The sequence below is a fragment of the Heterodontus francisci genome, chromosome 15 (assembly GCF_036365525.1).
Source record: "Heterodontus francisci isolate sHetFra1 chromosome 15, sHetFra1.hap1, whole genome shotgun sequence".
Lineage (NCBI taxonomy): Eukaryota > Metazoa > Chordata > Chondrichthyes > Heterodontiformes > Heterodontidae > Heterodontus > Heterodontus francisci.
This window is the reverse complement of record NC_090385.1, coordinates 80,775,269-80,798,544: the sequence shown is the minus strand read 5'-3', so window position 1 is coordinate 80,798,544 and position 23,276 is coordinate 80,775,269. Positions and strand designations below refer to the sequence as shown.

Here is a 23,276-nt window from a genome sequence, read left to right as displayed (position 1 = left end):
GTTTGACTAGAGTTTTTTGAGGATATAACTAGTAGGGTAGTTAAAGAGAAACCAGTAGATGTAGTATACCTGAATTTCCAAAAGGCATCCAATAAGGTGCCACATAAAAGATTAATAGGCAAGATAAGGGCTCATGGTGTTGGGGGTAATATATTAGCATGGATAGAGGATTGGTTAACGGGCAGGAAGCAGAGAGTGGACATAAATGGGGCATTTTCAAGTTGGCAGGCAGTGAATAGTGGGGTGCCGCAAGGATCAGTGCTGGGGCCTCATTATTTACATTCCATATTAATGACTTGGATGAAGAGACAGCGAGTAATGTATCTAAGTTTGCTGACGATACAAAGCTCAGTGGAAAGATGAGCTGCAGAGAGCACATAGAGAGGCTGCAAAGAGATATAGACAGGCTAAGTGAGTGGGCAACAAGATGACAAATGGTGTATAATGTAGGGAAGTGTGAAGTTGTTCACTTTGGTCGTAAAAATAGAAAAGCGCAATATTTTTTGAAAGGTGTGAAATTAGTGTTGATCAGAGAGACTTGGGGGTACTCGTATAAGGAATGCACAAAATTAACATGCAGGTGCAGCAGGCTATTAGGAAGGCAATTGGCATGTTGGCCTTTATTCCAGTACTCCAATCCCCTTGCAATAAAGAAGGCTTACTAAAACTGTACAGGGCTTTGGTGAGACCACACCTGGAATACTGTACGCAATTTTGATCTCCACATTTAAGAAAGGATATACTTGCACTGGAGGCGAAGGTTTACTAAATTAGTCCCTGGGATGAGGTGGTTGGCTTATGATGAGAGGCTGAGTAAATTGGGCCTATATTCTCTAAGAGTTTAGAAGAATGAGAGGTGATATAATTGAGACGTACCTGATTCTGAAAGGGCTTGAAAGGGTAGAAGCTGAGAGATTATTTCCACTGGTCGGCGAATTTAGAATGTGGGGGCACAGTCTCAGGATAAGGGGCCAATCATTCAGGACTGAGATGAGAAATTACTACACTCAAATCTATGATTCTTTTTAATTCTCTACCTCAGAGGGTTGTGGATGCTCCATCGTTGAATACATTTAAGGCTGGGATAGACAGATTTTTGGTGTCTCAGGGAATCGAGGGATATGGCGAGCGGGCAGGAAAGTGGAGTTGAAGCCCAAGATCAGCCATGATCATATTGAATGGTGGAGCAGGATCACTGAGCCATAGGTTCTACTCCTGCTCCTATTTCTTAGAAAGTTTAAGACACAGAAAGAGGCCACTTTTGGGCCATTGTGTCTGTGCCGGACAAAAAACAATCCACCTATTCTCGTCCCACCTTCCAACATTTGGTCCGTAGCCCTGCAGCTTATGAATGAATGAGTTAAGGGTCTTTTTTGAATGAGTTAAGGGTCTCTGCCTCAAGTACCCTTTCTGGCAGTGAGCTCCAGACCATCACCATCCTTTGGGTGAAAAAGTCTTTCCTCATCTCCCCTCTAATTTTTCTTCCAGTTTAAATCTATCCCCCCTTTTCACTGACCTCTCTGCTAAGGTGAATAAACCCTTCACCTTCACTCTATCCAGGCCCTCAAAATTTTGTTCATTTCAATCAGATCTCCGCTCAGACTTCTCTGTTTCAAGGAGAACAACCCCAGCCTATTCAATCTTTCCTCTTGGTTGCATTTTTCCAGTCCTGGCGACATCCTCATAAATCTCCTCTGTACCCTCTCTAGTGCAATTACATCCTTTCTGTAATGAGGTGACCAGAACTGCACACAGTACTTAGGTTCTGGCCTAACCAATGAATTATACAGTTCCAGCATAACCTCCCTGCTCTTGTATTCTATACCTCAGCTAATAAAGGACAGGATTCCATATGCCTTCTTAACCACCTTATCGACCTGTCCTGCTACCTTCAGGGATCTGTGGACATTCACTCCAAGATCCTTCACTTCCTCTACACTTCTCAGTATTTTCCCATTAATCTTGTATTCCTTTGCCTTGTTTGACCTCCCCAAATGCATCACCTGTCACTTACCCAAGTTGAATTCCATTTGCCACTTTTCTGCCCATCTGACCAGACCATTAATATCTTCCTGCAGCCTAGCTATCCTCCTCGCTATCTACCACACGGCCGATGTTTGTGTCATCTGCAAACTTCTTGATCATGCCCCTTACATTTATGTTCAAATCGTTAATGTACACCACAAAAAGCAGGGGACCCAGTGCTGAGCCCTGCAGAACGCCAGTGGAAACAGCCCTCCAGTCACGAAAACAGCCGTCAACAATTGCCCTTTGTTTCCTGCCACTGAGTCAATTTTGTATCCAGCTTGCTGCATTTCCTTGGATCCCATGGGATTTTATTTTTTTAGCCAGTCTACCATGTGGGACCTTGTCAAAAACCTTGCTAAAATCCATGTAGACCACATCAACTGCACTACCCTCATCTACTTTGTTACTTCTTCAAAAGATTCGGTCAAGTTGGTCAAACAAGATCTTCCCTTAACAAATCCATGCTGACTGTCCTTGATTAACCTATGCAGTTCTGACAGTTTATTCTGTCTCTCAGAATAGATTCCAATAATTTGTCCACTACTGAGGTTAGACTGACTGGCCTGTACTTATTCAGTCTATCCTTCGCTCCATTGTTAAACAGTGGTACAATGTTAGCAAGTCTCCAATCCTCCGCCACCACACCTGTATCCAGTGAGGACTCGAAAATGATGGTCAGACCCTTTTCTATTTTCTCTCTCGCTTCTTTTAACAGCCTAGGATACATTTCATCTGGACCTGGTGATTTATCAACTTTCAAGGATGCTAATCCTATTAATACTTCCTCTCTCCCTATGTTTATCACATCCAATACTTCACACATTTCCTCCTTAATTACATATAGAGTCATAGAGTTATACAGCACAGAAACAGGCCCTTCAGCCCATAGTGTCCATGCCAGCCATCAAGCACCTAACTATTCTAATCCCATTTTCCAGCACTTGGCCCGTAGCCTTGTATGCTTTGGCGTTTCAGGGGCTCATCTAAATACTACTTACATGTTGTGAGGGTTCCTGCCTCTACCACCTTTTCAGGCAGTGCGTTCCAGATTCAACCACCCTCTGGGTGAAAAAAGGTCTTTCCTCAAATTCCCTCTAAAACTCCTGCCCCAGACCTTAAATCTATACCCCCTGGTTATTGACCCCTCAACTAAGGGAAAAAGTTTCTTCCTATCTTATCTATCAATGCCCCTCATAATTTTGTATATCTCAATCATGTCCCCCCTCAGCCTTCTCTGCTCTAAGGAAAACAACCCTAGCCTTTTCAGTCTCTCTTCATAACTGAAATGCTCCAGCCCAGGCAACATCCTGGTGAATCTCCTCTGCACCCTCTCCAGTGCAGTGATATCCTTCCTATAGTGTGGTGCCCAGAACTGTACACAGTACTCCAGCTGTGGCCTAACTAGCATTTTATACATCTCCATCATAACCACCCTGCTCTTATATTTTATGCCTCGGCTGATAAAGGCAAGTATCCCATATGCCTTCCTAACCACCTTATCTACCTGTGCTGCAGCCTTCAGTGATCTATGGACAAGTACACTAAGATCCTTCTGTACTTCCTAGGGTCCTACCATCCATTCTATATTTCCTTGCCTTGTTCGTCCTCCCAAAATGCATCAACTCACAATTCTCAGGATTAAATTCCATTTGCCACTGCTCTGCCCACCTTACTAGCCCATCTGTATCGTCCTGTAATCTAAAGCTTTCCTCATCTCTATTTATGACACCACCAATTTTTGTGTCATCTGCAAACTTACTTATCATACCTCCTATATTCACGTCTAAATCATTAATGTACACTACAAGCAGCAAGGTTCTCAGCACCGATCCCTACGGTATACCACTGGTCACAGGCTTCTGTGACTAGATATATAATATAGATAATATTTGCATCGTCCCCCTCTTTTGTGGAGACAGACATAAAATGTTCATTAAGAACCATTCCGATATCTTCCGCTCCTACACATAGGTTACCTTTTTGGTCTTTTATGGGCCCTTGTGTTCAGTCCAGTATTAAGAGTCTGAAATTCGTGTCTCCACTAGCTGGGCAGTAGTCTTTTACAGTGTATGGAAAGTAGCATTTTAGCACAATTATAATGACCAGGAGTGGCATTCCCAGCATAGAGCTGCAAGTGATGTTAACACAGGCACCCAGCCAGGAAAGGAAAAGTGGTTAAAAAAAAAATACACTTTCAAATATTTTTTGCCTAGAGCACATTAAAGATTGGGACATACACATGGAGTGAAGGTTAGAAGCTGAAATATTCTGAAAAAAATGTTTTAAAAAATTTATTTTAAAAATGTCATTTCAAAAATCTACCAATTAATCAAATGGAGGGATATAACAATACTGCACAAATATATAAAATAAAATTCAGGGCCTGTTTAGTTCAACAATAGTTATTAATCACTTAACTGTTAAAACACCTGATTGAACAAGGTGTCTTGACGTTTCTAACAACAATGTGAGATCAGAAAAGGGGAAGTTCTCACTGATTTCAATGGGGATGGGGGCCACAGGGCAGCTTGTGGTGGAGGACTGAGTGACTAAATGAGTGACACTGAGCACTAATCTGCACATACGCTACAATCAGGGCCAATGTTTGATCTGTCTCTGGGATAAATGAACTGTGCATGGAAGTTTTTTTTCTTTTAACATGCTCTTACAAAAAACTTGTTTTCAGTCATTAACTTGATTATCTTTCCTTTAATATGCAGGTCTTTGCCTGTAATAGTGAAGGCAAGAGTAACCCTAGTGAGGTTGTGAAATATTGCACGTGTCCTGACAAGCCTGGACCACCGAGTAAACCAAATATAAAGGGAAAAGTTCATGCATACAATTTAAAGGTTGCGTGGGGTAAGCCACATCTGATCTAATGCATTAATGAAGTCCATTCTGAAAGAAAATCATTACATTGATTTGCTATAATTAAAACTGTGCTTTTTTTCAAGCTCTGTAACTTTCATTGAAAATTGTGCACGTAGCCACTTTGCAACATCTGCATTGTTAGGTGGGAAGTGTAGCTCACACTTGCAAGTGGACATGTATTTAAAAACTTTCAGAAAAAGGGGCAGACTGCTGTTACTTGAACATACTATTTGCCTGCTAGGTCTCCTGCCTCCAGTAGCATATGAATGAAGCAGTAATGCGCAACTGGGAAAACTACCAATGAAGAACTAACAGACAATGGCAAATAGAATTGCGCAAAATAATTGTTTTTAAAATTTTTAATGGCCACCATCTTTTTCAGTTATTTAAGGATGTAGTGATAAAGATTTGTACACCATACATATAAATTTGAACAATTCACAAAATATCTTCAAATTTACTCATAAAATGTTCCTTGCTGCTTGAAGATGACATTGGTTTTGTCTTCCGAGGCCTAAACTCTCAAGTCCTGGAGCTGGAGTTTTGCTCCTTTCTTGGAGCTTGCTTTGTTCAATTGGACCATACTTCTAATATTTCTTACGGTCATCATGCAGAAGAAAACCTCCCAGAGAGACAGTGTGGTTTCAGAGCAAACAGAGGCACCACAGACATGGTAATTGCACTCCGACAAGTACAAGAAAAGTGTAGTGAGCAAAACAAAGGCCTGTATTTCACTTTCGTAGACCTCACCAAGGCATTCGACACTGTGAGCAGAGATGGACTTTGGAGAATCCTTGAAAAGCTTGGATGCCCGCCCAGGTTCCTGGCCATGGTGAAGCAGTTGCATGAAAATCAGTATGGAGATGTCAAGCACAACAGCGACACCTCAAGTCTCTTCCATACCACCAGTGGCGTGAAGCAGGGATGTGTGCTGGTCCCAACCTTATTCACTTTTTTTATTAGTTCATGGGATGTGGGTGTCACTGGCTAGGCCAACATTTATTGCCCATCCCTGATTGTCCTTGAGAAGGTGGTGATGAGCCACCTTGAACCGCTCCAGTCCATGTGGGGTAGGTACACACACTGCTGTTAGGAAGGGAATTCCAGGATTTTGACCCTGCGACAGTGAAGGAATGGCGATATAGTTACAAGTCAGGATGATGCTGCAGCAGGCAACAGAAGACCTTAAGGAGGGAGTTTACGTACGCTTTCGGATGGTGGAGGCCTTTTCAACCTTAGGCGTCTTCAGGCTCACAGACACAAGAAAAACTAATCTGAACTTCTTTTCACCGATGACTCCGCTCTCCTGGCCCACAGTCAGTCAGACCTGCACTGTATAACAACACGTTTTTCCGAGGCTGTACCACTGTTTGGACGAAAAATCAGTTTAAAGAAAATTGAACTGCATCAGCCTGCACCCCTCGAAGAAAATGCTTGGTGGTCTACATTCTTCGAGGGAACTGAGCTGAATGCCAACAAGCAGTTTACCTATTTAGGGAGCGTCATCTCATTTGATGCCACCAGAGACAAGGAATGGGCAATAGGCTTTCAAAATCAAGCAGCGCATTTGGCAGACTCTACAAACAAGTGTGGAGCAACCACAGCCTCAGAGTGTAGACCAAACTCAAAGTTTATAAAACCAAAGTCCTCACCACCCTTTGTATGGCGCCGAGTCATGGGTCCTATACTGCCGTCATGTATGCCTTCTTACGCACTTCCATCAGTTCTGCCTTCGCAGCATCCTCAAGATCCACTGGTAGGACCACACCAAACATTGAAGTCCTGGAAACAACCAACATCATAAGCACTGAGGCCATCCTCCTGCAAAGCCAACTGCTTTGGGCGGGTCACGTTGCCCGGATGGACGACAGTAGCCTGCCCAAAATCGTGTTTATACAGAGAGCTGACCACTGGTAAACGGAACAGAGGGGCCCCGCGCAAATGTTTCAAGGACTCCCTGAAGAAGTCCCTCTCTGTGTGTCACATCGACCATCGTCAGTGGGAAGTGCAGGCCATAGATCGTGATGCCTGGAGATGATGCATTGTGAATGCTACAGACATCTTTGAGACTGAGTGAAGAACCAGCATAAAAGAGAAAAGGAGGAAAGGATAGATCCAGTTGCCCCCAGCAGTGACTACACCGTCACTTGCACCCGCTTTGGGAGAATCTGCCAGTCACGGATAGGTCTGACTAGCCACCAGCGGGCCTGCAACTGATGAGGGCGACCTTCCTAAAATCTTTGTCTGTGAAGAAATGCCAAGAGAGGAGTACATGCATGTGCAATGAAATAAATATTGCACTATGAACTTTGTAATATGTTGTAGTCAAGCAGCTGCATCTCTTGTATAAATGCTTTAATACACTTACAACATTTATTTCACTAAGAATTACTGTTTTCCTGCTTTATAGTTGTTTGCATTTTCCTAATTTTTCACGCTGCAGAAAAATTAATTGATGGTCTGTTGCCACTGCAGCTGTGGCTGTTTACTGTGTGTAGAAAACATGAAGGAAGCACTGGAAACCTCAGATCAGACAGTAAATAAATGTTATGCTGTTTGCATGTTCAGATGTTTTATTTCACAGCCTCATCTTTGACACTTTCGTAATTTGGTAACGCTCCTGAAAATTAAATAACTGGTCTGCACTCTCCTTAGAGCTGCTCACTGCTTCAATTTTAAAAATCAGTGTGTTCCCCACTTCAGTTTTTTGTCAGGTGAGATGTGTTTTTTTTTTGCACCTTTTAGTAGTTATACAAATCCTGAATGAAGCACACATTGCCTGTGATTGTCCCACTTCCTACCCCTCATATTTCTGATGTTACACTTGAGCATGAGCTCCAAGATCTTCTAGTTCATAACTGTAATCTTCAGTGTGGTTCCCCATGTAAGTGAAAGGGTGTAGTTTTTTTGAGTGGTATTTGTTACTGTATGTATGACAGTGGATTTGTGGGAATTTTTTTGTTGGGTGTATTATAAATTACATGGGTTGGAAAAGTTGTGAATATCTAAAGCAGAGCAGTCAGGATTTAAAAGAATTGGAGACAGACATTCAGGAACAAAAATAGTGGGGAGTGGGGATCAGTGTTCAGGATCAAGAACAGCAAGGAATGGGCATTTTTTTTTAATTTGAGAAATGTGATTTAATTAGAGGGAATTTAATTACATTATCATGGCTGGGAATGAACAAAATCTAACTAGTAAATCAGAGGTTAAGAGAGTGGGAACTCAAAAACAAAGCCCCACACACAGGAAAGGGAGGAGAGTTAAGAGCATGCCTCGGAATTTAAGAAATAGAGCCAAAGAAGGGAGGCTTAAAAATAGGCAGGGAAATAACAAGAAAAAGAGCCGTGAACAGAATCAGCAATTAAATAAAAAAATAAAATTAGCCAAAGGTTGGGGAGGGGGGTGAGATTAAGAGCAGGGCTGGGAATTAAAATGGAAACAAGCAAGCAGAAGTTAAAAGCTGCACTGAACTGGCAGAGCTCAGAGTATTGTAGGAGATGGTAAGATGCGATGTTGGGAGCTGGCAGCTCAAATTTTTTGGGGCTAGGTGGAAAGAAGCAACAAACATTTGAAGCAAGGTAATTCAGGCATTTTAAGGTAGCTGGAAGAGGAATGTGGCCAGACAGCTTGTGTGCAGTCAAAGGCAAAGCCAGGAAGGGAGCTGGTTCCAAGGCTGATCCAGACAGAATTTCTGTTGATTTCCGGCATTGGGTTGTGTGGATAACAGGGCAGAAGAGTTGAGAGAAACTAGTGCACCACCTGCTGTCTGATGACCGGCAATAATAGCTTTAAAGAACTGACAACAAATGTTGATATGGAAGTTTCCCATTAACAAATGTTGACATAGGGATTTCCCATTACAAATGCTAACATTTAAATCATGAGTCAAAAAGTGTGACACAAGGGGATAAAGTTGTACAGGGAGTGGGTGTCATATACAAGACCTAGACTATAGCATTTTCTGATGTCAAATGTGTGTATGTTAAATATGTACAAGACTATACCTGAAATAGGTCAAAAGCAAGCAGCAGATAAAAGTGTTAATATAAGATTCAAATTTTGAAAAGACTGTAGTATTATTGATGTTTGGAGGGTGATTGTGGGTAAATTCCCTGAAATTAAACATGTTTGTTTTAGCCCAATTTTTAAGTTATACTATGTACGATTGCTCAGCTATTCCTGAAAGGAATAGTGCAAACTAATCTTTTGTCATATGATTTACTGCCAAACCTAAACAAATGGTAGTCTGTACATATATTTCAGTTAAGGAGCTGCTTTGACCAGTCACAGGAAAATATTAAAAGGAAATGTAATTTGTACTGTTCTTGCTTAAAACATATATTTGATACCTCTAATCGTGAAGGGAACATAGCAGAAACTGCAAAATGATATTTTAATATCATTATTAAGATTTTTTTAAATGCTGTTGGTTAAAACAGGAAGCCAAAATTTGACTTGTGTGTTTGTGTAGAATCCATCAGAATTGTAAATTTTTGGGACATGTATTACTTGAGTTCCTGAGGAAATATCTATTTTCTCAATGTTACATTGTCTGAGATTCTAACTGATGGTGTTGGCCTAACCTTGATGAAACCGTCAATGCAGTTGAATACATTATATTATACCCAGCTAAGTCCCATCCCTCTTAAAAAGGTGTGCTGGCCTGCTTTTAAAAAAAAATCAACCATAGTGACTCATGTGGAAGAGCAAACTTCCAGACGAATGGCTTTTATGGCAATTGTGTTTGAGCAATGCTATAGTAGAATCCTAGTTACACTGAAATCATCAGTAATATTTTAGTTGGGTAAAAGAGTTGCATCTATCTTCTAAAATATTAGTCATGTTTAAGTTATCAAACCTTTTTGCTTTTTTTTTTGCAGACCCACCAAAAGATAATGGAGGGTCAGAGATTGCCAAGTATGTACTGGAACTATCAGATGGGTTGAATGGTATGTATACTTGTTTATCTTATACTCCAGCTCTTAAATATATATGGTTGTCTGCCCAATTTTGCATGTATTGTAAAGTAGTCCTATTTTGTGAGTCGCAGAGCAGTTAAATGTATCATGTAATTGGTCAACAGTTATGTTTGACTCTTGGTAAGTTTGTGTTTGGTGCTGATATTGGTTAAATCCAGCTGTTTTCTTTCTCCACTTCATAACATTTCCTTGTTCATTTTCCGTAGCAAATAAAGTTTCAAGATGGGTATTAGACAGTTTTTTTGTGCATGTATACGTTCTAGGTCCTTGGATACAAACTGTACGAGTAGACATTCATTTCATTGAAAAATGCATGTTAACAGATAAAATGCATTCTGCCTAATAAAATGAGTTGTAGCAAATTTGGGAGCAAACATAGTTTTGATTTATGAAAATTAGCCAAGTATGGAGTTGAATACAAATTTGTTTTCATTTTCAGCACTGTTTTATGAAATAGAAACATTTTTGCATCATTTGTTTATCCCATGACAATTTGTCATGATTCTCCTAGATGGTACTGTTTTATTTTTGTTTTGCTAACCGTTGGGTATTCAAACATTTCAAGACAAATCGATACATTTTTTCTAAAATCGTAAAACATCCATTTGGAGTAATAGAACAAACATTTATATGTTACCTTTCACATCTTCTGGACATCCCAAAGCGCTTTACAGCCAGTGAATTACTTTTGATGTGTTTGCTGACGAAACAGGAGATATACAACAGCTCGTTTGTCCACAGTAAGGTCCCACAAACAGCAATGAGATACATGACCAGTCGGCCTGTTATGGTGCTGTTGGCCAAAGGATAAATATTGGCCAGGGCGAAGGAAAAGCTCCCCTTTTTTTTTATTCATTCATGGGATGTGGGCGTCACTGGCCAGGCCAGCATTTATTGCCCATTCCTAATTGCACTTGAGAAGGTGGTGGTGAGCTGCCTTCTTGGACCGTTGCAGTCCATGTGGGGTAGGTACACCCACAGTGCTGTTGGGAAGGGAGTTCCAGGATTTTGACCCAGTGACAGTGAAGGAACGGCGATGTAGTTCCAAGTCAGGATGGTGTGTGACTTGGAGGGGAACTTGCAGGTGGTGGTGTTCCCATGCATTTGCTGCCCTTGTCCTTCTAGTTGGTAGAGGTCGCGGGTTTGGAAGGTGCTGTCTAAGGAGCCTTGGTGCATTGCTGCAGTGCCTCTTGTAGATGGTACACACTGCTGCCACTGTGCATCGGTGGTGGTGGGAGTGAATGTTTGTAGATGGGGTCCCAATCAAGCGGGCTGCTTTGTCCTGGATGGTGTTGAGCTTCTTGAGTGTTGTTGGAGCTGCACCCATCCAGGCAAGTGGAGAGTATTCCATCACACTCCTGACTTGTGCCTTGTAGATGTTGGACAGGCTTTGGGGAGTCAGGAGGTGAGTTATTCGCCGCAGGATTCCTAGCCTCTGACTTGCTCTTGTAGCCACGGTATTTATATGGCTATTCCAGTTCAGTTTCTAGTCAATGGTAGCCGCTAGGATGTTTGTTGTGTGGGATTCAGCGATGGCGATGCCATTGAATGTCAAGGGGAGATGATTCGATTCTCTCTTATTGGAGATGGTCATTGCCTGGGACTAGTGTGGCGCGAATGTTACTTGCCACTTATCAGCCCAAGCCTGGATATTGTCCAAGTCTTGCTGCATTTCTACACGAACTGCTTCAGTGCCTGAGGAGTCATTAATGGTGCTGAACATTGTGCAATCATCAGCGAACATACCCACTTCTGACCTTATGATTGAAGGAAGGTCATTGATGAAGCAGCTGAAGATGGTTGGGCCTAGGACACTACCCTGAAGAACTCCTGCAGTGATGTCCTGGAGCTCAGATAATTGACCTTCAACAACCACAACCATCTTCCTTTGCGCTCGGTATGATTCCAACCAGTGGAGGGTTTTTTACTGATTCCTATTGACCTCAGTTTTGTTAGGGCTCCTTGATGCCATACTCGGTCAAATGCTGCCTTGATGTCAAGGGCAGTCACTCTCACCTCACCTCTTGAGTTCAGCTCCTTTGTCCATGTTTGAACCAAGGCTTGTAATGAGGTCAGGAGCTGAGTGGCCTTAGCGGAACCCAAACTGAGCGTCACTAAGCAGGTTATTGCTAAGCATATGCCGCTTGATGGCACTATTGATGATACCTTCCATCACTTTACTAATGATTGAGAGTAGGCTGATGGGGCGGTAAATGGCCGGGTTGGACATGTCCTGCTTTTTGTGTACAGGACATACCTGGGCAATTTTTCACATTGCAGGGTAGATGCCAGTGTTGTAGCTGTACTGGAACTGCTTGGCTAGGGGCCATGCAAGTTCTGGAGCACAGGTCTTCAGTACTATTGCCGGAATGTTGTCAGATCCCATAGCCTTTGCAGTATCCAGTGCCTTCAGTCGTTTCTTGATATCGCGCGGAGTGAATCAAATTGGCTGAAGTCTGGCATCTGTGATGCTGGGGACTTCAGGACAAGGCCGAGATGGATCATCAACTCGGCACTTCTGGCTGAAGATTGTTGCAAATTCTTCAGCCTTATTTTTCGCACTGATGTGCTGGGCTCCCCCATCATTGAGGATGGGGATATTTGTGGAGCCACCTCCTCCAGTTGTTTGATTGTCCACTACCATTCACAGCTGGATGTGGCAGGATTGCAGAGCTTAGATCTGATCCGTTGGTTATGGGATCGCTTCGCTCTGTCTATCGTATGCTGCTTACGCAGTTTGGCACGTAGATAGTCCTGTGTTGTAGCTTCACCAGTTTGACACCTCATTTTGAGGTATGCCTGGTGCTGCTCCTGGCATGCCCTCCTGCACTCTTCATTGAACCAGGGTTGATCTCCTGGCTTGATGGTAGTGGTAGAGTGGGGGATATGCCTGGCCATGAGGTTACAGATTATGGTTGAGTACAATTCTGCTGCTGCTGATGGCCCTCAGCGCCTCATGGATGCCCAGTTTTGCATTGCTAGATCTGTTCGAAATCTATCCCATTTAGTACAGTGGTAGTGCCACACAACACGAAGGAGGGTATCCTCAATGTGAAGGCGGGACTTCGTGTCCGCAAGGACTGTGCAGTGGTCACTCCTACCAATACTGTCATGGACAGATGCATTTGCAGCAGGCAGATTGGTGAGGATGAGGTCAAGTATGTTTTCCTCTCGTTGGTTCCCTCACCACCTGCCGCATGCCCGGTCTAGCAGATATGTCCTTTAGGACTCGGCCAGCTTGGTCAGTAGTGGTGCTACTGAGCCACTCTTGGTGATGGACATTGAAGTCCCCCACCCAGAGTACATTCTGCGCCCTTGCCACCCTCAGTGCTTCCTCCAAGTGCTGTTCAACGTGGAGGAGTACTGACTCATCACCTAAGGGAGGGCGGTAGGTGGTAATCAGCAGGAGGTTTCCTTGTCCATGTTTGACCTGATGCCATGAGACTTCATGGGATCCAAAGTCGATGTTGAGGACTCCCAGGGCAACTCGTTCCCTACTGTATACCACTGTGCCGCCACATCTGCTGGGTCTGTCCTGCCGGTGGGACTGGACATACCCGGGGATGGAGATGGCAGAGTCTGGGACATTGTTCCAGGTATGATTCCGTGAGTATGACTATGTCAGGCTGTTGCTTGACTAGTCTGTGGGACAGCTCTCCCAACTTTGGCACAAGCCCCCAGATGTTAGTAAGGAGGACTTTGCAGGGTCGACAGGGCTGGGTTTGCCATTGTCGTTTCCGGTGCCTAGGTCGATGCCGGGTGGTCCGTCTGGTTTAATTCCTTTTTATTGACTTTGTCGCGGTTAGATACAACTGAGTGGCTTGCTAGGCCATTTCAGAGGGCATGTAAGAGTCAACCACATTGCTGTTGGTTTGAAGTCACATGTAGGCCAGACCAGGTAAGGACAGCAGATTTCCTTCCCTCAAGGACATTAGTGAACCAGATGAGTTTTTACAACAATCGACAATGGTTTCATGGCCATCATTAGACTCGCTTTTAATTCCAGGTTTATTAATTGAATTCAAATTCCACCTTCTGCTGTGGTGGGATTTGAACCCACGACCCCAGAGCAATACCCTGGATCTCTGGATTACTAGTCCAGTGACAATACCATTACGCCACCGCCTCCCCTCCCTTATAGTGATAGCATCATAGAAATTTACAGCACAGAATGAAGCCAGTTGCCACATCGTGTCTGTGCCGGCCGAAAAAGAGCTCTCCGAACTAATCCCATTTTTCAAGTTCTTGATCTGAAGCCTTGTAGGTTGCGGCACTTCAAGTGCATATCCAAGTGTTTTTTAAATGTGATGAGGACTTCTGTCTCTACCACCGTTCAGGCAGTGAGTTTCAGATCCCCACCATCCTCTGGGTGAAAATAATTATTGTCAACACGCTAATCCTTCTGCCATTCACTTTAAATCTATGCCCCCATTTATTGACCGCTCTGTTAAGTAAAATAGGTCCCCATGCTGCCTTAATCAGAATAAATTTGGCGTCACAATTTCAATGCACTAAAGATGAATAATGTGAAAACCTCTTGGAGGAGGTTGTTGGCTATTATTGGTGCTTGACACTGGCTGGAGCATGACTAATCTAAGCAGGTTTAAGAAGTGTACAGACAGTTTGTTGGACATCAAGGGCACTTAAACCTAGTATTGGGTCTTTTCAACATCCTGAGGAAACAAATGCTTCCACCCGTGCTCTCCTAGCATGACAGAAATCATTGAGGAATGGAGTTGTGTGCACGTGCTTATGTGTGAGTGAGTATAACTGGTGCTGCCGCTGTATAGTGCCATTTACAGCTGCTGCTGTTAGACAAATAGTGCAGTGTGACTTTGTATCCTTTTGCAGCATTGACTCTTGAATTATCAGTCTTGATCAATGTGACTTCGCGAGTGATGGCAGTTATTAAAATGTATTTGACACTTCTTAAAAGATCTGGCCTGGTTTAAAAAATGATCAATCGTTTTGAATAACATACAGATACAATTAATGTTAATTTGCATTTTTCAGAGAATAAATGGGACATGGTGTACAATGGACCAGTTAGAGAGCATGTCTGTGATCATCTAATTCCTGGCACATTGTATCAGATGAGGGTTTACTGCATTAGTACTGGAGGACAAAGTCAGGTAAAAGTAGTTTATTTTCTTGAACTGTTTTGCTGAACTTTTGAACTCTTTGAGGCATGGGATTTCAATTTCTGTTACCTGTTTGTACATATCAAGTATGTGACGGCAACCCCACACACCAAATGGAAATATTAATTTCGTCATGTGGAACTTTGCCTGAGACTTTTACTGAGATTGTTACAAATAAGTTTTATAAAAAAAACATAACAGCGAGCAGCCAAGATAGCCCCACACAATTTGTACATGAGAAGCCAAAGGCCGGCTGGAAACAGAGGTGATTACCCAATCTAGCCAGAACAATAGGTTCTCTCTGATTTAAATTACCTGAAATGGTTTTATCAATACGGTCGTCAAAAGCCGTCGATACCCATTGACTGTGAAAGAGCCAAAGCCCCCCCCCCCCCCCCCACTCACCAAGTATGTTTGAAAGCTTGAGAGGAAAGCCGTGAATTTCAAAGAACTTTTTCCAGAAGTTTCTGTTTCAAACAGAGGTGGTCACATTACATGACTGCTTGTGTAACTCTGGGAGTTTGTGAATTGTGCCAACTGAAATCCAGCGAAGGAACATTTCCTCTCTCCCCCTCTCCTGCAAAGATCCAGAGAAGCTTCAGCTGCAAACCTACATCCCAACACAGCCAACAACTAAAGGGGCATGGATAAAGCCCTTCTTCTGCCTTCTGGAACCAGAGAAGCAAGCCCGAATTGTGCATGTGGCATAGTGAGGGCTTCAGGACTGCAACTTCAACTCAGGATTCTGCGACTAAACTTCAGTATTTAAATTCCATTTTTATTAAGGACTCTACTCTAACCTCCCAACTCTTGTTTTTTTTCCATCTGTAATCTGTATGTGTGTGTGTGTGTGCCTCTCGTGTAAATATAAGCGTGGATGCGTCGCGTATTTTAGTTATTTTAACCGGTTTAGAGTGATGAGGTTAATAAACTTACATCTTCTTTAAACTCAAGAAAACCTGACTGGTTCAGTTGCAATTATATTTGAGGAACAATTGCAAGTGCTCACTGAGGTGGTAAGTTAAATCACTGTGTTAAAAAAGATAAACCCTGTTTGGGTCAAATCAGAGAAGGGGTGAGAGGGGGAGCCTGAGACACCCTTCCTCACCTGGTCGTAACAAGTTTGTTCAGGTCATATAGAGCACGCATTGCTTGAAGAATTAACTCAATATCCATAAGCATTGCTTAACTTCACCTCTGAAGAAGGCCACTTGCTGCCTTAGTGTAGATTTGCAAGAAGTGCAGTGAAATCCCATTCAAGTACTCATCACAAGTAAAACACTCAATTAATGGAATGGAAGACACGTCCTCCACCCTCTGAATAAATAGCTTGGTCACCAAATCCTACAACTGTTGAGACACCTAAAAAATCAATGCTTACTTGTAAATGAACAGAAAAATACAGTACAGCTAAAATTGAATCTACCCAGTTTAAAATTCTGGAGATCGTAAATCAGCAGCTCATTAATTATCTATTGATGGTCCACTGTCGGAAATTAAACAACTGCAGTTTAGTAATGTACATGAATTCCTTGCATTCTTGTCGATTTTGTAGGTGACAGCTCTGACATCAGATACCTGGTGGGTCAACTGCTGTATACTTATCATATTGGAAAGCTATTGACTGCTTGCAGAGTTTCCTCCCCACACTCCTGCTGGTAGCAATAGCCTGTACTACAACAGCTGGCTCATCAGCTGATCTGGCTCTCAGCTCTGCCATCTACTTTCCTGAAATCTAGCCACACGTATTGAAATTCTCCCATGTTTGTTTGGTAAGCCAGTGTAATTAGGGCTAAAGAGTTCTGTGTCTGAAAGTTTTACCATCTACTGTACGATGAAATTTACTCATTTGAATTTCCGTGAGCTTATTTTCACATTCTCCCCCAAATTTTTGAGGCTTTGCTGTATTTGCACAGACTTTGTTTGATTTCTGTTAAATTTCCCAGCTGCAGAGAGGCATGCAAGGTTGAGCCTGCTTTCTTGCCAGCCTGTTCACTGACCCATGCATCCTAGAGCAGCTTGGAAATGAAGGGGTGAGGCACTTCTGCGATGGTTTTCAAGCTGGTTGAAAGTTGGGGCCCCTACTTCCAGTAAAGCCATTCTGTAAGGTACTGGGGTGCTGCTCGTTGGTGATGTCATGGAGCAGTTTGGTGAGGCAGGCATGACTTTGCATGTAGTCAAGATATTGGCTTTTTTTTTACAGAGACAGTATTAAGTTTTTTTTTAATTAAATTTCTTGTGGACTTTCCCTTTTATGTAAGAATTCTGAAACAGGTCCTAGTACAAAGCAATGCAGACAGCTTGAAGTTGAGGAACACCCAGCTATGAATCAATGCTGCCTGCAGACCGATGGTAGTCTTTGCATTGGAATCTCCTTGTGTTTCCTTCAGCATGGATCGTGCACCAGTGCAAAGCGGATGGTACAAAGCTGCACCATCAAATTGAAATTTTAGAAAAAAATTACTATGTATAGAATGTTAAGGAAACTTGAAAGATTAATTCATAACAATTTTGAATTGTAGCCTGGGTAATGCAATGAAAATGATGCTGTAATCATGAGTCTTTTTCACCCTCAATAAACAGGTATCCGAAATTTTGGCTGTACAGACTGCAGCTGTCCCTCCTGGACCTTGTCAACCCCTTCGCCTCTCTGGTAAAGCCAAAGCAAGAGAAATGGCACTCCGATGGGGTAAGAACTTTCCTGTATATGTGGTGCACTTCTCACTACAAACCATCTACATCTCAGCCTAATGGTTTCTTTTATTTCTATCATTTTCTTGCAGCGCCACCTGTTTTAGATGGTGGCTCCACGGTCACAGAATACACTGTGGAGATTGGAGAGCCAGGATGGGATGATCGAAGACTTGTCTACAGGGGTCCAGAGCTAGAATGTACAGTAGGCAGTCTTTTGCCGGGGAAAATATACAATTTCTGGGTAAAGGCTGCAAACAAAGTTGGGGTAAGAAACAAATTCAGGTGACTGAAATGTATTATATTGAATTAAAATTCATTCTGGTTATGTCAACAATGAAAATTAATATGCAAATTAATAACTAAATCTGCAAAAACACTATTTTGGAGGATTACATTTTAACATGATTTTAAAAATTGCAGTTTAATGCTGTTATCAAAAGTCTCACTTTAGTTACCTGCTCACTCATGTTTAGCTTAAAGTAGGATCTGAATTAATACTTTAGTACTGCATGTAATACTACTGTTTTTAATTGTACTCTTTTCTGTAAATTCTAAATAAAATGGACAAAAAGGTTATAAAAACACATAGCTGAATGTTTAATTCACACTAACGTGTGAATAGCATAAAGATATTCCTCCTTCCAAACTGTTGATGTTACAGTAGTCAGGGACTTTAAGTTCATTTGACATACAAAGACATGTAAAATATCATATTGATAAAAAAAATTGATTCTATAAAGCATGAAAAGAAATTTTGAACAGACCATTATAATACAATCATGGTATTTCTAAATGTATAGTGAGTGTGTAAAGCTGTATGTTTCTTTGCAGGTTCATTATCTGAAGTCTTTATAAAGGGTTATCAAATCTAAGTCCCAATTTAGCAGTTTCAGCGATTTAAATTATAGTTGCTAAGACATTTGGTGTTGCCTTTAATTAAACATTTTTAAAGTAAACTGTACGTGATTTGCTTCCTTTTATAGTATGGACCACGTTCTGAGAGAGCTGATATCGCCACAGCAGCTGCACCCCCTGACGAATGCAATATACCTACAGCCACGTGTAAGACAGCCACTTGCGTGCAAGTGAATTGGGAGGTAAGCTTTTTTTTTAATGTTTACCATTACTAAACACAATAATTTAAATCGTGAAACAATACAAGGGAACATATATTATGTTATTCAGCATTTAATAGATGGAGAATATCAGATATTCCTCTGTTGGGATACCTTCTATATCATGACCATCATAGAGAAGATACTTTTCATTACATGACACTTGTTACCTGCCAAAACTGCCCTATCTACAAACACTGTAAAGTGTATTGTGCAGATGGGCTGATTATTGCCAACATACAAATCCCATTACAATCTCCCACAGTCAACCTCCAGATCCTTTTATGTGTCCAAATGGATACTTACCTGGCCTTTGATCCTGTTCCTGGTAGGTTTTGAGTAAAATAGCTGTAACCAATTCTAGAACTTCAGGCCAGGAGTGCTCACCACCGTTTAGGTGGTGGTGAAGGATAATGACGGAGGTGCACTGGTTGACTGTACCTTCTTCATTAAGAAAATCCTTATTGACTGCTGTGGATTCCAAGCTGCGGACATCTTCTGCTTGCAGATATTTTGACGTAACTCTCAAGAACGATGCATCAGGTTCTTGAAGGTCTTCAAGGAGAAAGGAAACCAGGCGCCACTGTCGATCCTCACAGTGGAGCCACTCTTCACGCAGCCATCACAACGTGACCGGATGGTGACAATTCACCTCTATAACCCCCATGTTCATGTCGTGGATGTACTCACCTTCCTCGCCAGGTACGTCGAGGTGGCCGGCAGCAGCACTGATGTCAAGGACCCATTTGGGATTTGAACCAGCAAGCGGCAGGTCAGGGTGACCTTGAAGGTCGATGCCAATGGAGCCATCATCCATTCTCCCTCCAGCTTCGCTATCAGGGGAAGTCTAGGCTTCTTGGTCTATGCGGGGCAGCCCAGAGTTTGTCGCACCTGTGGCAAATCTGGTCATGTGGCGGCTAATTGCAGCACAGTCGTCTGCAAGAAGGGAGGTCATTAGACCAAGGACTGTAAGCAGAGTAAGTGCTGCAACCTGAGCGGTGAGGCAGGCAACCTCTACAAAACCTGCCCCAAACGCTGCCTCGGTTATGCTCAGGTGGCAAGGTCCAAGGAAAGGCCGGGAGAAAGAACGGTGAATGCGTCTGGTGCTGGGAAGGAGACAAGCAACCATCTGCGCAGCGAGGAAAGTATACCTGAGAAGGAGAAGAAAGGGGAGGCAGCTGCAGCCAACAACTCAACACCTACTCCGTGCGCTGAAACCCGCCCCCCCTCTACAGACAGAATCAATGGAGGAGGCAGCAGATGAACAAATTGGTCAGTGGCAAGTGGTACAAAGGAAAACCACAAAGAAAAAACCTGCAAAAAAGGAGCAGGCCACCACCCAAACCAGTGGCAAGAGGAGGCTACCGTCTGAGACAGACTATAGCAGCTCCTCTTCACTGGACGAGGAAGGGCCGTAACGATGGTACCTGCAAAAGAACCTACAGAGCTCAAAGGAGCTAGAAGATAAAGCCCCCCAGCTCCGGGGCACTGGAAGCTGTGATGGGCCCAGCGCGCCCCAAACCCAAAGCGCTGAACCGAGCGGCATGCCCAGCGCATCCCAGCTCCGGGACATCGAGAGCAAAGAAGCATCGGGCACACTCGAGCTCCGGGAAGCCGGCAGCAGTGATATCTTAGAGGAGGAATAGAGGGGAAAGTCACCAATAGCAGAGGACAGCCCAAGCCTTGCTGCCTACAAGACCCTCACCCGCCCGCCCCCCCCCCCCCCCCCAATGTCATCCCAGCGGAAAAACCCCACATGAGAAACCAGAAGGGGTTTCTGAGCCCAACGAAAGTGAAACAGCTTGCATACACTATGGGTATGCAGGAACATACCGAAGGACTGGGACTAGCAAGGACAACTGATGTGGGGAACAACAACTAACTTAAAGATGGGTATAAAGATTGCTTCAATTAATTGCGTAGCATTAAATCCACTACACGATGTGTTTCAACCTTGGACTACCTTGCCAAGGTCAAAGCCGACCTGTTTCTGCAGGAGTGTGAAATACCACACCTCAGCACCTACAGACAACGGTTGCGATGGTGGTCCCACAGGCCATCGACCTGGTCAGGGGGTAATGATTCCCTTTCCTCCGGTCTGGGTATTCTGCTGCGGGGAGGTATCTTCACCATTTCCGAAGTTAAGGAGATGGTGGGCAGTCGCCTCCACGTAGCAGATGTAATGTACAACAATGCTCCGCTGCAGTTGATCGACGTGTAGGCCCCGATTCAATGCAGCGAGCGGCTGACCATCTTCCAGCAGCCCCCACTGCTGCTGGCGACGTCCAGGCTGGTCATTCTAGGCGGTGACTTCAACTGCATCATCAATGCAGCTGGACGATTAGGCAGTGACGACAGCAAACTGGACACTATGTCCAGATTCCTAATGGAAACAGTAAAATATGCCAAGTTGCACGACGTCTTGAGCAAACCTGCAGAGGGAGCACAGCGTAGATACATCTGGTCAAGATCGGACGGGTCTGCCCATTCCAGGATTGACTTCCTGTTTGTGTCCCGTGCTGTCATGGTCAGATCCACCGCCGTCAAGCCGGTGTTTTTCTCTGACCACTGCCTCTTACTGGTCGACTGTCACTTACAGGACGACCAGTGGGTTGGCAGGGGGACATGGAAACTCAATGCTACACTGCTGACCCCAGAGAACGTTGAGGAACTCAAAAGGGATTACAAAGGTTGGAGAACCGTGAAACCCCTCTTTGAGTCTCCAGTTCACTGGTGGGAGGCGATCAAGGAGAACATCAAGAGGTTCTTTATCTTCAAAGGTGTTCAGAGGGCAAGAGAGAGACGGAGGGAAATGTCCCGACTCCAGAAAAGAATGCAAAATCTGCTCTGGGTGCAGTCGATGGGGGTCGAGGGTCAAGGAGGATCTCCAAGAGGTGAAGAGCCAGCAGGCCTGGCTTTTTGCCACGGAGGCCTCCACGATCATCTTCCGGTCCAGAGTTCCCTCTTCCAAAAGGTGTACACAGAGAGCTCTGTGATCAGCAGCCTGAAGGAGGAGGATGGCTCGGTAACGTCTTCGCAGTCCGACATACTAAGGATCAGCAAATCCTTTTATGCTGGGCTGTATGAAGCCGATCCCACAAACAGCATGGCTTCCCAGTCCTTCCTGTCATCTATCACAGAGGTCTTAGATGACGGCATGAGGGAGAGACTGGACAAACCGCTAACTCTGGATAAGCTGACAAACGCCGTCAGGTCATTTGAGGCGAGTAAAACTCCCAGAAGCGACGGTTTACCGGTTGAGTTGTATTCGGCTCTGAGAGACTGGGTCGGCCCAGACCTGCATGAAGTATACGAGAGTATGCTTCTGGTCGGCAACATGTCAGAATCCATAAGGAAAGGCATCATCACCCTCATCTACAAGCAGAAGGGGGAGAGGGCGTAAATCAGAAATTGGCGGCCCATCTCGCTGCTTAATGTTGACTACAAGATTCTGTCCAAAGTCATCGCCAGTCGGGTCAAGTCTGCTCTGGAGTTGGTGATTACCCTGACCAGACCTGCACTGTACCCGGCAGGAAGATCTCGGATAGTCTCGTGCTACTCAGGGATATGATTGCCTACGTACGGGTCAGCAGAGTGGTCACCTGTCTCATCAGCTTCGACCAGGAGAAGGCTTTTGACAGGATATCGCACACCTACATGATGGACGTGCTCTCCAAAATGGGGTTTGGCGAGGGAATCTGCAATTGGATCAAACTGCTCTACACAAACATCAGTGGTGCAGTCTCAATCAATGGGTGGGAATCAAAGTTTCCCGATCCAATCTGGAGTCAGACAGGGCTGTCCTCTCTCTCGAACCTTTTGCTGAGTCCATTAGGAAGGATCTGGGCATAAGAGGGGTGACAGTCCCAGGCAGCAGAGTCACACAGGTAAAAACCTCCCTGTACATGGACAGCATCGCCGTCTTCTGCTCGCATCTGCTGTCCGTTCGCAGACTGATGAGCATCTGCAACCAGTTCGAACTGGCCTCGGGAGCCAAAGTCAACCACGACAAGAGTGAGGCCATGTTCTTTGGTTGCTGGGCCGACCGATCCTTTGTCCCCTTCACCGTCAGGTCAGACGACCTGAAGGTGCTGGGGATATGGTTCGGAAGGGCTGGGGCGTGCGCCAAAACCTGGAAGGAGCGAGTAGCCAGGGTACACCATAAACTGAGCATGTGGGAGCAGCGATCCCTGTCCACTGTGGGTAAGAACCTGGTCATCAGGTGCGAGGCGCTCACATTGTTGCTGTATGTGGCGCAGGTCTGGCCCATACTCCACTCCTGCACCGTGGCGGTCACCCAAGCCATTTTCTGCTTTATCTGGAGATCCAAAATGGACCAGGTCCAGAGGCTCACGATGTTCAAATCTCTGGATAAGGGTGGGAAAAATGTACCCAACGTCGCCCTCATCTTGATGGCCACCTTGCTGTGCGGCTGCATCAAGCTG

The 23,276-nt window shown here is 44.0% G+C and overlaps 1 protein-coding gene across 8 annotated transcripts in view; it reads left to right on the top strand.

The window, feature by feature from the left end:
• Positions 1-23,276, top strand: part of LOC137377743 (fibronectin type-III domain-containing protein 3A-like) — a 225,332-nt gene that overhangs the window by 180,794 nt on the left and 21,262 nt on the right. For all 8 annotated transcript variants that reach the window (XM_068047739.1, XM_068047734.1, XM_068047735.1 and 5 more), the window contains 6 exons: positions 4,749-4,887; positions 9,783-9,851; positions 14,895-15,013; positions 17,606-17,711; positions 17,806-17,981; positions 18,700-18,813. In XM_068047739.1, the coding sequence (XP_067903840.1) occupies positions 4,749-4,887; positions 9,783-9,851; positions 14,895-15,013; positions 17,606-17,711; positions 17,806-17,981; positions 18,700-18,813 (723 nt within the window). The remainder of the gene's footprint in view (positions 1-4,748; positions 4,888-9,782; positions 9,852-14,894; positions 15,014-17,605; positions 17,712-17,805; positions 17,982-18,699; positions 18,814-23,276) is intronic.